This window comes from Gouania willdenowi, unplaced genomic scaffold, assembly GCF_900634775.1.
Source record: "Gouania willdenowi unplaced genomic scaffold, fGouWil2.1 scaffold_43_arrow_ctg1, whole genome shotgun sequence".
NCBI classification, from domain to species: domain Eukaryota; kingdom Metazoa; phylum Chordata; class Actinopteri; order Blenniiformes; family Gobiesocidae; genus Gouania; species Gouania willdenowi.
Genome location: NW_021145201.1, coordinates 18,547 through 34,578, shown reverse-complemented (window position 1 = coordinate 34,578; position 16,032 = coordinate 18,547). Strand labels below are relative to the sequence as shown.

The window sequence follows — 16,032 nt, the reverse complement described above, 5'->3', positions numbered from 1 at the left end:
ACTGCAAACATACAACCACTTTGATTTTGGGCTCCATGTAGTTCCGTCGTCTTTCATTTGCATCAGTGCTTGGATCCATAATTTCCATTTCTGGCCTTTTTCTGTAGGTATTCTTTAAAAATAATATATTTTCATTCTGCCAGGCGTGGTTATAATAGCCAAATATTACGCAGGATTTAGGCATTCTACGATAAAAATCTGCCAGACCGCAAGATCTCCACCATGTTGTCAGCAGTCAATGGCAGTTGTCAAGCAGAAGCACACCACTCTTGAAATGGAGGTGTGCGTTGCTAGATCAAGTGCTTATCAAGGATTATTACTACGTTTACGCAAATATAATAAACACTTGTTACCGCGCCCCTTCACACTTTAATCCTGCTCAACCACCGCAGCTACATGCTAAGCTAACTCAAACATGTGGATTGACAAAGAGCTGAAACGTAAGCCTTGAACACTATACACAGCTTGGATAAAGAAGGAGTTGAACCAGATAGAGTTCAAGCAGTATCATGTTTACAGCTCCACCTCAGTTGTGCTGTGTAACCAGGAAGTGTTTCCTGGTGCTTTAGCTCTCTGCTCAGTGCTCTCCACCTCTATGGAGTTATGTTTGTGCCACAAATTCTACTCAAACAAAGAGCCATTCTGAGCCAAATGAGTGTGTGTGTATGTGTGTGTGTGTGTGTGTGTGTGCGTGTGTGTGTGCGTGCGTGCGTGCGTGCGTGTGTGTATGTCCGCAGGTCTGTATCCCTGTGTAACCACAAGCTGCTTTCTGCTCGGAATGTTGATACACACATACTGTATATGGTGTTACATCCGTGCCACAATTTCTGCACAAACTCCATAAAATGTTGCTCCCATTGAAATTGTGGCACAAGTATAACACCATACACTTCCACCTGCAGCTCAACTGGGTGTGTGTATTTGCGTGGGTGTGTCCTCAGCAGGCCACGCCTCCACCTGGACATCACAAAGGTGTGCTGCATGTGTGCGTGCAGAGGCTCAGCCTGCTGGAGCTGCAGCTGCAGGAAGTTCACAGGAGCCTCGGGGACCTGGGAACACTGGGAGCAGCGGCTATGCAACAAAAAGTGGAATCGCAGCTCCTCACCTGTCAGGTAGGCTCCGCCCACTTCTCTGAACTCAAAGGTCAAAGGAGAGTTTGCTTGGTTTGTGGTCACAGAGTGTGACAGTGTGTTAGTGAACAATCAAAGGAGAGCGGAGGAGTGTGTTAGCATCCATAAGGTTTTTTAAGTCGCTTTTCCACCAAAATGTCCCATATTTAAATTAGTCTATTTTCTAATATTTTATACCATGCACTTTTATACTGATGAACTTTTTATTCCGACAGACTTTTATCATACCTTATGTTGCTTTTATGATAGCTGTGTCTGTTTGGCTTGAATCTTTGAAGTGTACTTGAATGTTGTCGGTATTGCCATGTTGCAACTTTGTGCAGTGACAATAAAAGGATTCTATTCTATAACTTGTGTGTCTTTGTGTGTTTGATGTGCAGGAGATGTTTATGGAGATCGAGCAGAAAGTCGCCAGTTTGTCAGCACTCAGTCCAAACGCTGACCAGCAGGATGGACTGGAATCATCCCAGCAGGACGACAATGTGTTTCTGGAATCCAAACTGGACACACTGAAGGCCAAGCTGATGTCCATCCACCAGCTGCTGACGGACAGCAGTGCGGAGCAGAGGAGGAGACACGAGCAGGTATAATCCTACCTTCTCCATATATTCTGATGTTATTCACACATTACTGTCCTTATGGTCAGTGTCAAAGTGGGAGATCTATATGTCAGTGCCATGATCTGTCTGCCTGTTATCAACCCTTTAATGTTTCTCGTGTACCAACACATTTTGCCAAACATCCTTTGAATGCTTCATATTAATGTCAAAGTTTGACACTATGATGTAATTCCGGTACTTTCACTCACTTTAGAGGGAATCCCATGAAGCAGACCCTTAATTTGGCACGAGTGGTGGAGACAGTGAATATGAGCAGCATCTTTGGGATGTAAAATCTGTTCTTCAACTAAAGTTACATTGTCTTAGTTACTCAAACTCCATCATCTAATTCCATCTTTGTGTTTCACGTCATTTTAAAATGTTATTACACTAATAACGCACGCGGTAAGCTGTAAATATCTGCTAGTTATTGAAACGTGACGTGCAATGAGCTTTTACAGACAATTTAAGAACCAATATTCAATGATAGAGAGAAAGTGGAAGTTTGCTTGCCAGAAACAGCAGATCAGAATCAGAATGTTTTATTGCCATTGCTGATGAACAGAATTCACAACTAGGAATTTGCTTTGGCTTAGAGGTGCTTAAAAAAGGTGAAATAGCATACAATAGAATAGAATAGATTAAATAAAAATGAAATCAAATAAAAATAAGGCATGCAATAATACGTTCTTGATAACAATATAATATATATACTAAATAAATACAATATAATAACATATACAATAAACATGTCATCAGTGCAGGTTATTAAGGACATAAATAGAGATAAATAGCTTAGCCAAATGAGCTGCAGCTCGATCTGTATTTTATTTTTTGTAAGCTTATTTAATTTTATATGTATTTATATATGTTTTGTTCCTATTTCTTTATATTTGGAAAATAACAACAACAAAAGTAACGGAAGATCAATAAAATAATAAAATAAATCATAGTGAAACACAAATAAATAAATCATTTGAATAAAAAAGTCCAGATTGACATGATTGACTTGACTAATATTTTTGATGTTTCTTATTTCTGTTTTAGTTTAATTCATTCTTGTTTTTTCTGGCCCGTTAATGTTGTTCTTGTAATTGTTGACAGGCTGAGTCCCACTGCAGCAGTGTTCAGGAGACGTTCTCCTCACCAAGACACAAGCTGCTCAGACAGAACAGCCTGCAGCAGCAGAAGGTACAGAGGGTTAACATTTTACTCACCTGAAACTGACTTTTTGACTTTTTTTATTTAAATAATCACAATAATCACAGGTATCTGTCCAAACCTGCTTATTTTACCTGGCTTTAAAACGATAAGCATGATATATTGTCTGTGTGTCAGGAGTTGGAGCATGGGCTCATGGAGCAGAAAGGACTGACTCAGGCCCTTGCCAGGCAGGGCAGCAGAGCTCAGCTCCATCAGGAGGGGGAGCCAGACCGGCCGTCGCCAGGGTAACGCAGTATCCAATCATCTGCTTGCATGAGGGTTATTATGTGGGTGATGACTTTTTAGTGAGTAAAGTTTGAATTGTGAATAGGTCACAGGTACACAGTACAACAGTCAGGAAGGAAGGACGCAGACGTGAACATACAACATACAGCATAAACACACTCAAAAGACAGATGCACACACGCAGTCGTAACTATGCAGACGCAGTTGAAAACCCGCAGGTGCATACACAACTAGGCAGACATGAACACACAGATGTATCTATGCAGTCGTAAACACACAGGGGGACGCCCAGGCAAGTGGGTTTAATGCAAACACAGACATTGACAGATAGACGTAGACATAACACGCAGACATAAAAGTACAGATGCAAGCATGTTGATGGGAACACGCAGAAGTAAAGGCAAACACACAAATGCGCAGATGCGAATGTGTAGATGGGGACAGGCAGACAGTAACGTTCAGACATGAACATGCAGACATAATGAGGAACACACGAACAGGCCAACTTAGATGCACACACACACACACACACACACACACTGACTACAGTCCTCCTGTGCTGCAGTGATGTTCCTGCTGATTGTGATGGAGGCCCCTCACAGAGGACCTGGTCTTATCTCCACAGTCGGCTGCTGTGTGTGGAGCAAAGAGCCCTACTTCCTCCCTCTCAGGTAAAGCCTGCGCAGACGAGCCGAGGGGCTGATTATCACTTTTCCCACACAAAGAGCAGCAGGAGAGGCTCTTTATTATCACTTCCTTTTTGCTCGAGCCACTGTGCCTTATGGGATTCCCAGCAGGGCCTGATTAGAGTGTGTGTGTGTGTGCGTGTGTGTGTGTGTCCTGTTAAAGGTGACAGACTCATCTGATGGAACAGCGGGACGTGGGATTGTCACAAAGAGCCTGAAAGAGCTCCAAACCTACAGCATTCGTCTGAGGGAGCTGGGACGCTCCACTGAGGATCTCCTGAATGAGGTGACGAGCCTGTTTATCAGCTAGTGTGTGTGTGTGTGTGTGTGTGTGTGTGGCTGGTTTCCTCCTGAAACCTGAGACGACTCAGATATGTGTCAGATGTATTCATAACTTTTTTTGATTCAGCTCTTTAATGATGGGTGGAGTGAGTCATTCCCACGCAGACTCATTATCAAACCTGTCAGACCAGATCTGATCTCACCCACCTTTACCTAAATTCTCAGATGTTCAGAACACAAGCTATAATCAGTAAGCTGCAAATGTGCTGCAGGCGTAGAAATCAGAGCCAGTTACAGGCGTGTAATGAGTATAGTCATCAATAATAAAACTGCAAAAGGCAAGAGGTGAGGCAGGCAGTACTCTTGCCTCAGGTAAGATGGTGCTAATGAGCCAGGAGACTTTCCTGCCTCAGGGAAAAAACAGGAAGCTACCGTCTTAGGCTGTGGTCGAAAATGCATATTCATACTAAGTCTGACGTCAAAATGAGTATGTAGTGCATTCCAATTCTATAGTATGGAAAGATTGAGTAAGCGAGAAATACCCGGATGTATACTATATCGGGACATTTTTGAAGTATACACGAAGGTGGGTATACTAGTCATACTTAACAGCCCCATGATGCATTGTGAGTGGAACGTAAAATCGTCCTGAGACTGGCTTCAAGCTAAAAATCAAAACATCTCTTTTTCAAAACAAAAGCATATCTTCTTGTCTTCCATTAGTTTTTTTCAATGCTTTTGTACATAAGGCTCTTGTTTTGAAGTTAACCAGAAGTTTTGTCAGTAGGACAAAGGCCTGTCTCCAAAAATCTACAAAATGTGTTGCTTTGAGTTTTATTGATCAAATGGCCACATGTTGATATTCTACTGGGTGACTTTCGCACTTAAAATGTTTTCAGAACTTTCAAATGTGGAGAATTAATGGAGATTATTAGCCTCAGTGTTCTTCAGGTTTTTGTTGTTGTAAGTTAAAAATGCACGCTCCATCTTGACCACACTAATAATACATAGTAGACAGACCTTAGTCTGTGGTTGATCATAGCTGCCATACTTTTTTTTTTTTTGTCATATTTTTTTCCATTTTTTGTGACATCATTTTATTACTTGTAACACATGAATGTGCTTTTTATTTGCCCAGACAAATTTATTTTGTATCCTGCATTTTTTCCAAACATACATTTTCCAAGCTCAATATTAACATTTTGTATTACCTTGTTTGCACTTCTGCATGTAAATAATGTACATCTGTCATTTACATTATCCTAAAAGCAAAGCAATACATTACTTCCTTCCGGATCCTCACCGGATATGTATTTATTTATCTTTTAGCTTTGTACTTTTTTTTTTTAATTATTATTATTATTACAAAAAAAGCATCTATTTATCTTTTGTTCGTGTTTCTTTTCACATTGTTATAATTTCTACTTTGAGCGACTATAACAAAATAAATTTCCCACGTATTCTGATTCAGATGATCCTGCCTTCAAAATTAGTTGGATTTACAACTCATTTTCTAAACACTTGCAATGTTTTACGGCAATTCTGTGGTATTACCATTATATGATTTCTTTGTAATTTATACTGTAATTATATATTATATACATATATATTATATGGCCTGTTGAGTTTGACAACTCGGGTGTATGGAATCGGCAAGAGTGTGCAAGATTTGCTTTTGCTTGCTCAGAACTGATTTGGTTCATTTGAGTCATTTGGATCCTCAACCTGGAACCTTTGAGTCCTTAGTGTTCCAGTAGTTACTGGTGTTACTGGGATTCTGTCAGTGATTTCATTCATCTGAGTCCTTCAAACCCGCTGTGATTACGCTGAGTTTACATCCTTTGTGTATGTAGCAACAGCCCCTCAGAGGACTCAGATGATCCAGGTTTATAGAGATAAGGGATCTGTGATCCAACTCTTTAACTCAGATTGTTTTTTTAGCACACAGTTCTAATCTCTGTGCCATCAGTGATAATGCGTCCTCTGTCCCACTCAGAGCTCCTCTATGGGGGGTTCCAATCCCATCCTGGATGAGGCGCTGTTCCACGTGCTGTTCGGAGCGTTCCTTAGTCTGTCCTCCATTGTTTACCTGCTGCACTCACAGCAGGAGCACACGCCACAGGTTGAAGACCCTGAGCTGAGGTTGCAGCAGATACAGGTGAGCTCCTCCGTCTTCGGGCTCCTCCCCTGAGGCTCTGAGACCAATCACAGTGACCCAGAGGAGACCATCTTTTTTTGATCCAAGATGGAAGTAAGCAGGAGTGTTCATCTTAAATTAATACAGGATTATTGGCAGCATTAAAGCCACAGAGAAGCCCCGCCACCTCAGAGACAAGGACGAGAAAAGAGCAGCCTATGCCATTGATTACCGACTAGTTAGTTACTGTAGCTGAAACCATTCTGTGACACACTGTAAAACTGGTGATGAAAACACCAGGAAGAAACCAAGATTACACAAAAAGACACAAAACAACAGCAAAAAAAATACAAAATGTCAAAAACAACCTGCGATGAGTGTCTTAAATCAAATGGTGATCATGCTAACTGATGACTGAATGTCTGCAAGTGTGTATTTATTTAATCGAATGAATCTATTAAATCCTTTTTTTAATTATTTATTTATGTATCTTAGGGGTGTGAAGGGTTTTGTGTCTCCACTGCTTTGTATCATTAACACAGGTTTGTGTGACTCTACAGAGGCTGTCAGCAGAGGTCTCTGTCTTGAGCAGGGAGGTGAGCTCTCAGGGGTCAAAGGTCGTCAACGTCCTGAGGAGAGAGGACGGTGGACAGCAGTGTATGGACGACCTGTGCAGGCTGGCCTCTGTCCTTCAGGCAGGACTAAAGAACAGAGAGACGCAGCTGAGGAAGATGATGGACACCACGGCTGAGACAGAGGTGAGGTTTACAGTCTGTGCAGCCGCTGTTTCCTATTCCCTCCAAATGACATCATCTTCTCCTCATCTTATTGGATGCTTTTCTGTCTTTGTCGGTGATTTTCTTGCTGGTTCTTGTCAGTGCAGGGTGCTGTCATTTTGAGTATTTGTCTTTGTTTTGTGTTTCTGACGCCTTTTAATGTACTTTTGTCTACTTTTTTTATTTGTGTATTTTTGTCATCGTTTTGTGCTTTTGTTGAATTGTCTGTTTTTGTTTTTGTGTTGTAGTGCTGTTGTGTTTTTCTTGTCCATTTGTGTATTTTTTTTTTTTGCTTTTAGTTTGTGTATTTTTGTTGTTGTTTTGAGTATGTCGTCACTTTGTGTTTTTTTTTGCTGTTGTGTGTCACTCTCTTCAGGACAACACTCGGGATCAGTCACTGGCTCCTAATATCTTTAATTCTTTCTCTGGTCTGGTTTGCTTTAATGCTCTCCGTTTGTTGTATTTTTGCATGCGGCCAATCCTCGTTTACGTGTCGCCTGTAACCCACAGAGACGACTAAACCAGTTGCATGCAGCCTTCACTTTTGACCCAGTAACCAATGAGCTCAGTGGGAACATGAGGCTGGAGGAGCAGCTGAAGGTACTGTGGACTAACAGTGTCTCTTCTAGTCTTAGACTATATCTTATCAGCTGGATAAAACAATGATAACAGTTATTACAGTGTGTGTGTGTGTGTGTGTGTGTGTGTGTGTGTGTGTGTGTGTGTGTGTGTGTGTGTGTGTGTGTGTGTGTGTGTGTGTGTGTGTGTGTGGGGTACAGGTGTGTGTTCAGGTCAACGCACTGCTGGAGAAAACGGACAGAAATGCTCTGCCCTCCGCCCTCATCCACAGAGCTGATCGACTGCAGGTGAGGAGAAGATATAGAAAGTGTCTATTGGTACGGTTACTGAAGTACACGTACGTAGCGTTTTAGGGTTAGGATTAGGTTCAGGGTTAGGTTTAGGTTTAGGGTTAGGTTATAACCCAATATTGCAACAATTGTTAGGGTTACTGCCATAAATATACTGGGTAAGCCCCGCTCTTTACCCGTTTGACCTTGCTCGGCCAGCAACGCTACGTGCTAAGCTAACCCAAACACATGTTCCTTTACAGTCTCAGAGGAACTGACACATTTACACACAAAGATTTATTTTTAAGTTCGTTTATCCCTCAAACAGAAAGACATTTGATGGGAAATATGAAACAGCCGCTGCACAGATTGGAACAGGAAAATCACACACAAAACAACGAGTCAAAATACACACGTAATCCAAAATTAGAATTTTTTTAAAACACCAAAATTACATAAGCAATAACAAAAATACCCAAAATGATGAAGAAAACACGCAAAATTAAAACAAAACATCCAAGAGGAGGGAAACCGCATTTATTTTCTTTATCCGTCACCTGATACGACGCCGTCAACATGACAACATTTATAAGGAATATGAAACAGCTGCTGCACAGACTGTCAGAAAACTCTTGAATCTATCTGATGGTTTGATAGATTTTGATACTGTAATTATTACATTGATTTTTAAGTTGTTTCTATATTGCTTTGTTCACTGGTAGTAGAGACTATTGAATTAATAGCAGACAAAGTGTCTTAAAGTGTGTCACGTAGCTCACATTCCCATTGTTTGGTCACAGGGCGAGCTGGACTCAGTGCTGGCTGATGTTGGGTGGCGTTCTGCAGACGTGAGGAGCAGCTCTGAGTTGCAGCAACTTCGTGAGCGTCTGATCCACGGCCTGGAGGATCTGATCCTTCTGGGCTCAGAGCGCCTCCGTCCTGCAGGCTCAGATCTCCGCAGCAGAGCAGAGCTTCAGAAGGAGCTCAGCAACCACACGGTCAGCCCCCATCTCACCTTAGTGTCCTTTATATTAGTGGTTCTCAACCTTGGAGTCACAAGATACTGGGGGCCCATTTTTGCTTATTTTTACCCATTTTCTGGAACTACATCAAACTTGCCATATTCTAACCTATTTTTTTTCTTTTTCTTTTAATGCATTTTTCCTACATTACTCTCATTTCTGCCACTTCTCCATCAAACTTCAATGCCTTTTCTGCACAATTTTTCCACTTTCAAGAGATTTTCAGCACTTATAAACCCTTTCCACCACTTTTCCCACCTAATGTCACATATGTTGACCCATTAGTGTCTCTTTTAACCTCTTTTCACCATATTTCATGCTTATTTTTTCCAGTTTAACCCCATTCACAACATGTCATGCCCATTATTTGCCAGTTTAAACTAATTGTTCCTATTCCCCTACTTCTGTCACTTTTAAGCCAATATTGACACTTTGACCACTTTCTGTGGTTCTTAAAATCCCATTTCACCGTCTTTTCCACCATTTTTAGCAATTTTCCCCACCCATTTTATTTCGGATTAAAACAAGGATTTACATCTTTAAGATGACTATAAACTAGGGCACAAGTACTAATACTATTGAATTATATAAATTAATCAATCAATTAATGTTTAAAATATATAAATGGAGAGTAAAATAACGGATGAATAAATGAATAAATTGGAGTGGTATGTTTAGTAATGATTCCACTTGAAGTAGCTGTAATATACTAAATATACTAAAATAACTTTGAACTTTACAATTTCAAAATAAAAAAATATATAATACATTTATCTAACTTATTTACTGATCATTTCTTTTATTCATGATCATTTGGTTCATTTTAATTGATTCACTATTTAAACGTTTATTTTGACCACATTCTAAAACTGTCTTAAAAATGATATGAAAGCTAACTTTTCATAGTTTTGGATTCAATTTGATTACTAACCAACGTGTTTGTTCCCTAAGCAGAGGTTCTTCAGGCTTGTGAGCCAGCACTTCAGCGCGCTGTGTTATCTGACTTGCGAAGTCGTGGATGTCGGCCCTGAGAGGTGGGAGGGTGTCATTGCAGGTCTACAGGACGACGTGAGCCGCCTGCAACTCAACGGGTTGGACAGAGGAGCCGCCATGCAGCGAACTCTGCAGGTAAACCAGTAAAACCAGTGATGTGATGAGCAGGAAATCTTTATTCTTATATTTCCTCTATTTTCTTCTTCTCCTTAACGTGGTTTAAGCACACTTTGTAACTTTGCACAACATCTTATTTTATGTTAAATGTTATAGCAACACAAGTTTCCCATGGATGGACAATTAAAGTGCTTATCTTAAAGTATCACACAATAGCAAACATTCTCTTATCTTATATCTAATCTTATCAAATCTTCTAAAATGTAAATATATTTCACCTTATCAAAAATAATCTCATGTTGCAATATCTCATCATAAAATATGTTATCGCAGTGTTTTGTATTTTATCAAAACAATTGAATCACATCTCATCGCAATGCGGCTTATTGCATCACATTATACCTTATTGCACCACATTATCTTATCTTACATATTGTATTTTATGCATCCCACCCTATCACATCCTATCTTAGTGCACATGTGTCAAACTCAAGGCCCGGGGGCCAAATTCGACCCTTTAGATTATCCAATTCGGCACGCAGAAGAAATAGTTATTGTGTAAATTAACAAATAATCCAGTTGTAGATATCTCAAATTCACCATTTTAATGAAACTCTACTATATTTTTAGGGGCTTGCATTTTTCCTTTGTTTATAATTGCAAATTGTGGAAAGGTCTCTTAGGTTTTTCCAAAAAAATGTGCATTTTCTCATAAACAAACAAAAAAAACAACAAAATTCCTTTAAAATACACAAAAAATTGGAAACAAAATCAAGATTTTTTTTAAGTGAATGAATCGATGTTGAAAACTAAGGTACAATGATCTTAAAATGTTTCATTTTTCCCCACCTAAAATCTGCGTCCCACTTAAGATCAAACTGGTCCATATTTGGCCCCTGGACTAAAATGAGTTTGACAGCCCTGTCTTATTGTGTCATACATAGCAGTTCTTATTGTATTACATTCTTTGGTACTGCATTTTGGTAACATATTTCATCACATTTTATTGTATCATATTGTAATGTTTCTCATCATATCACGTCACATTGCATTGAACCATATCATTCTGTGTTTTACAGTAATGTATCACATTGCATTGTACTACATCATACTGTATGTATCTCATCCATCATAGAAATGCAGATAAAGCTTTAGATGAAGGGTGTTAGGTGTGGATCAGATAAGAACATACAAGTGTGGAGTAAAACAGGGATCAGATTGTCTCCTGTGTCAGTGCTGGTTTGATGAACCTCGTGTTTAGAAGCTGAACAATATGTGAGAAACATGGTCTGTAACGTATGTAATATAAGCTGTCCCTGACTTTCAGCTGTGGTCCCAGTGGGAGGAGGACAGCGTCCACTCAGACCTCCTCCTCACAGACGTGGAAACATCATTTTCCAAGATTCCTGATGAAGGGAACTCCGAGGAGGGGGTGTTACAGAGGATTTCTGTCTGCAAGGTGAGCCTCTCTGTACCTAATTGCGTTCAATCAGATGAATGAGGAAGAACGTGATGTTCTGGAGCTTCAATGGGAGACGTTCCCTCCCTCGAGCCTCCATGTTCAATACTTTTCCCTGTTGTTCTGCAGCGAAGCTGGAAATGTGTACGCCGATATGGTTTTTCAGCTCATACAGTTTATAATGTTTGTGTGTGTCTTTATATAAAGTCACCAAGTGTTGAATACATGAGTCCGCCATATCATTATGACCACTGACAGGTGTAGTATTGATCCTGGCCACTAGGCACTGAAACTAAGACCTGTCCTATAAAGTTTACCAGTCCTGAATTACTATACTCAAACTCAGTGGTTCCCTAAGGGTGTGCACGCTGGTGTGCCGTGAGGCAAGTCCGGATGTGCCGTGGGATTTTGTGACAACCATACATTATTATTTAAGGCCCTATAAAATCCACGTTAACGGAATCACGACCAATGGAAACGGAATCCACTGTTCAACTTGGAAATGGACAGAATCAACGCGAGTCTCACCCCGATGGGGAAATGTTTCCAGGGACCGCTCATTAGGTGCACCGCCCGTCCCCCTCCCATCCTGGCAGCTTTAAACACCGTCTAAACCACCCGAAAAACTGTCTAAACTGCTAAAAAACTACGCAAATCGTCACTGACTTTGAAATACAGAGGCGACCAGTGCCCACTTAACTTTGCTGTGCCTGTGAAACTCCGACTGTTTCTCGTCAATGTTCTCTGTGACAACATGAACAGCTTCACCTGTGTTTAAACAACATCTCATCAGAGCTACAGAAAATCTGTGAGAAAAGTTGTTTGTTGTTGTGGACGAGACCAGTAATATAGTTGTCTTTGTCACATTTTATTTGGCATAAGTAAATATTTATGCAGATTTACAGATATTGTACATGATATAAGTGATAACACGTGCTATAAAGGCTATTTTGCACAATAGGTGTGCCTTCAGATTTTTACTTGTTCTTTGGTGTGCCTTGGGCACAAAAAGTTTGGGAACCACTGCTCTAACTATACCAGTAAGTGTAGATTTCTGCACTAATTATTACGTGTGTAGCGGTAAAAAATATTTATTTTATAATTTTCCTTTATTTTCACTTTTAAATGTTACTTATTGTTGATTTAATGTTTTTACTGCTGATTTAAAAAGTTTTCACTGCTGATTTTATTGTTTTTATTAGTTATTAAACTGTTAAATGTTTTCTGTTGCATTTTTTAATCATGTAAAGCACATTGAATTGCCTTGTGTATGAAATGCACTAAAACAAATAAGTTTGCCTTGCAAAACAAGCCCCCAACTGGTTTGGATGAATGACTAGAGTCAGAGTGCAGAGAAACCAGAAAACAGAGCAGTTCAAAATATCAAATTGGCCTTGATGTTTTATTTATTCCTTGCCCATATCTAGGACTTTTATATCTCAACTATGCCTTTTTTTAAAATCTCCTCTTCATGTCATCCTATCACATTTAGAGGGATTTTCTTGTTTTTCCAGGTGATTCCTTAAGTTGTAGTAAAGAACTGACATAAATGAGCTGCTGCCACATGTCACTAAATAAATACTAATAGTAATATCTGTGAGTAAAACTTTGTGTCTGACAGGAGCTGAGCAGAAAGCTACAGGAGAACACGGCTCAGTTCTCTCATATGCTGGAGGTCGGCCGCTGTCTGCAGCAGGCCGGATGTCGAGGAGTCGGTTCTTCCATCTCCAAACTGGAGACGCGTTGGAAAGTTCTGCAGAAAAGGGTGGAGCATGAACACACCACCTGTGAGAAAAGAAGAGAGCTGAGAAGCAGGTGAAGAAACTACATGTATTAAGTCCGTCGGCTTCACCCTTTAAGATTAGTAATGCGCTCTAATTAATGCTTTAGAGATTGAATTTAAATGGCCGATAACTAATGACATACACATTTATTACCTTTAAAAGACAAAAAGAAATCAGAAACTGATCTCTGCATTCTTTCCATCGTGCAGCGACTGTTTCATATTCCTTCAAGCCATCACTTTGATAGCGTGTTTTCCATCCTCTGGGAATCTTATTTTGTAGTCAATTTGTTTGTTTTTAGTGTCATATTAAGTAGATTTGTTGCTGATTTGGTGTTTTCATGTAATTTTGATGATGTTTTTTGAGTCCTTTTTGTATTTCTGCAGTTCCTATTTTTGTATATTTGTTGTTATTTAGTTTAAGTAGCGGTGTCATTTGTTTTTTGACTTATTTTTTTGTTTTTATCCCCCGCCAAAAAGTGTGGAAGGGGGATATAGGTTTGAGCTCCGTCCATCCATCTGTCCGTCCGAGTTAAAGGGGACAGCTTTTCTCAGAAACTGTTTAAGATAGGATAACCAAATTCGGTGTGTGGCTTCAAGGTATCAATACCTTGATGGAGTTCGAAAATGAAAAGAATGCAATAATTTTTTTCCAGAGTTATTGCCCTTGTCCCATTTTTTTTTTTTTGGCGGGGGATGTTGATGACTATGTCTTCTTGTTGTATTTAATTTTCTTTTTGCTGTTGTTTTGTGGGTTTGTGTAGTCATTTTGTATATTGTGTTGAATGTGTATCTTTCGAGGTGAGGGATAATAAGCAATGAGGATGTCTTCCTCTGAAGCTGGGAAGGAACTCTGCACCAGCGACCAGTGCCACTTTTTGGTTAGCTTAGCATATAGCAGCCGGTCTCACATGTTTGAGTTAGCTTAGCACATAGCAGCCAGTCTCACATGTTTGAGTTAGCTTAGCACATAGCAGCCAGTCTCACATGTTTGAGTTAGCTTAGCACATAGCAGCCAGTCTTGCATGTTTGAGTTAGCTTAGCACATAGCAGCCAGTCTCGCATGTTTGAGTTAGCTTAGCACATAGCAGCCAGTCTCGCATGTTTGAGTTAGCTCAGCACGTAGCAGCATGTTTGAGTTAGCTTAGCACATAGCAGCCAGTCTCGCATGTTTGAGTTAACTTAGCACGTAGCAGCATGTTTGAGTTACTTTAGCACTTGACATAGCGACTCTGACAGACCTGATGACCAACATTATTAGATCTACTGATTGGTTCAAATGTTGCTGATAAGTTGCTTATGATTGAATTAGTTCAGAAATGACTCTAAAACCTACAGTGTTTGTTTACAGAACTATTCACTGTTTTAATAACCACTATTAATGACATATTCAGGGTTCTGTGTGACTCGACCGTGCTTACTGATTGGATGATCGAGGCCAGGAAACGCATTGACAGTTGGACCCAGCTCACCGTTGCCCCTAGTGACGAGATGGAGGCGGAGCAGAGACGTGACCTTTTTCTCCAGTCTGTGGTGAGTCAGAAAGCGGAGAAGAGCTTTTATTTTGAAAAGTACCAATTTCATGAATAAAGCTTTTAATTTAAAATGCTTTTTCACATTGTGTAGGTGTATTTTTGTTATTGTTTGTGGTATTTGGCATCAGTTTGTGTTTTTTTATTTTATTTTATTTTCTTAAAAAAGTTTCTTGTATTGATGGAATCAATTGACCTGTTTTCCTTGCCATTTTGTGTGTTTTTGGAAAACATTTTTATTGTTTCATGAGTTTTTCGAGTCTTTTTTCATTGTTTAGTGTGTTTGAATCATTTTGTACAATGACAGTGACGCTTCTTCTAATTAACTTGCATCCTGGCTCCAGGTCGGACCTTCTCTCTGGGTCTTGTCTGTTTAAGAAATGCAGAATAATAAACTTTTGTATTTTAGGCTTTGACCAAAGAGTTGGAGGATAAGCGTGAACTGATGGTGGAGGTGATGGGAGTTTCCACTCGACTGGAGATGCTGAGAGCTACAGATGAAGACCAGGAGATCGATCCGGAGTCTGATTCGGTTCTCCTCAGACAGATAGAGTCTGACTGGTCCAGTCTGATGGTGGATATACCACTGGTCCAAGGAGCTCTACAGAAGGTAGGAAAGCATCTCAGTACAAACAGCTCAGTTTGATCTAAAGTGGTGAAATCAATAGATAATAATCTTAGAATAATAATACATAATTACATTTTGAAATACAAATACATCTTAAATACAATAAAATAGGCTTCTCAGGCATGAGTCATTACACATCAGAGAAATCAGATCCTACCACACTGATCCATGGCCCCCACAAGGTTCCTTACTGTAAAAGTCAAGTGCACTTGTACGCCACATACGAAAGTTTGATATTTCCAAAGTCGTTCTTTGGTCCTCCACCTGCCAATTTATTCCCGACCTGCTGTGCAGTACAAAGACACCGCTCCACTCCTATTGCCTCTCTACACTCCACTTTCAGTCTCCACTCCTCTTTATTATCTTCCCCATCAGCCTTGTTTTCTTTACACCTTAAAGTGCATGATTAATCAAAAATTTGTCTTTATTTTGTCCTGGAGCACTATTTCTCATTGAACCACTCTGGCCAACAATGTGTACCAAAGGTTTTATTAATGACCAACTTTTCTTTATATGTGGACGACATTCAAACACTCAGATTACTGTCTTCCTTATACCTTTTTGTTACCTAGAAATCATATAATTGAATCT

The 16,032-nt window shown here is 39.8% G+C and overlaps 1 protein-coding gene across 1 annotated transcript in view; it reads left to right on the top strand.

Annotated features, from left to right (window-relative positions):
- Nucleotides 1-238: 238 nt before the first annotated feature.
- The window catches only part of LOC114460473 (nesprin-2-like), a gene marked incomplete at its 3' end in the record, with an annotated part of 33,205 nt that continues 17,411 nt past the window's right edge, over nucleotides 239-16,032 (top strand). Inside the window, exons 1-17 of the mRNA XM_028442369.1 lie at nucleotides 239-280; nucleotides 942-1,112; nucleotides 1,511-1,714; nucleotides 2,834-2,920; nucleotides 3,068-3,177; nucleotides 3,744-3,849; nucleotides 4,028-4,150; nucleotides 6,143-6,304; nucleotides 6,844-7,041; nucleotides 7,570-7,659; nucleotides 7,839-7,925; nucleotides 8,708-8,905; nucleotides 9,884-10,057; nucleotides 11,367-11,498; nucleotides 13,120-13,313; nucleotides 14,676-14,814; nucleotides 15,223-15,423. Coding sequence (XP_028298170.1) covers nucleotides 239-280; nucleotides 942-1,112; nucleotides 1,511-1,714; nucleotides 2,834-2,920; nucleotides 3,068-3,177; nucleotides 3,744-3,849; nucleotides 4,028-4,150; nucleotides 6,143-6,304; nucleotides 6,844-7,041; nucleotides 7,570-7,659; nucleotides 7,839-7,925; nucleotides 8,708-8,905; nucleotides 9,884-10,057; nucleotides 11,367-11,498; nucleotides 13,120-13,313; nucleotides 14,676-14,814; nucleotides 15,223-15,423 — 2,418 coding nt within the window. The remainder of the gene's footprint in view (nucleotides 281-941; nucleotides 1,113-1,510; nucleotides 1,715-2,833; nucleotides 2,921-3,067; nucleotides 3,178-3,743; nucleotides 3,850-4,027; nucleotides 4,151-6,142; nucleotides 6,305-6,843; nucleotides 7,042-7,569; nucleotides 7,660-7,838; nucleotides 7,926-8,707; nucleotides 8,906-9,883; nucleotides 10,058-11,366; nucleotides 11,499-13,119; nucleotides 13,314-14,675; nucleotides 14,815-15,222; nucleotides 15,424-16,032) is intronic.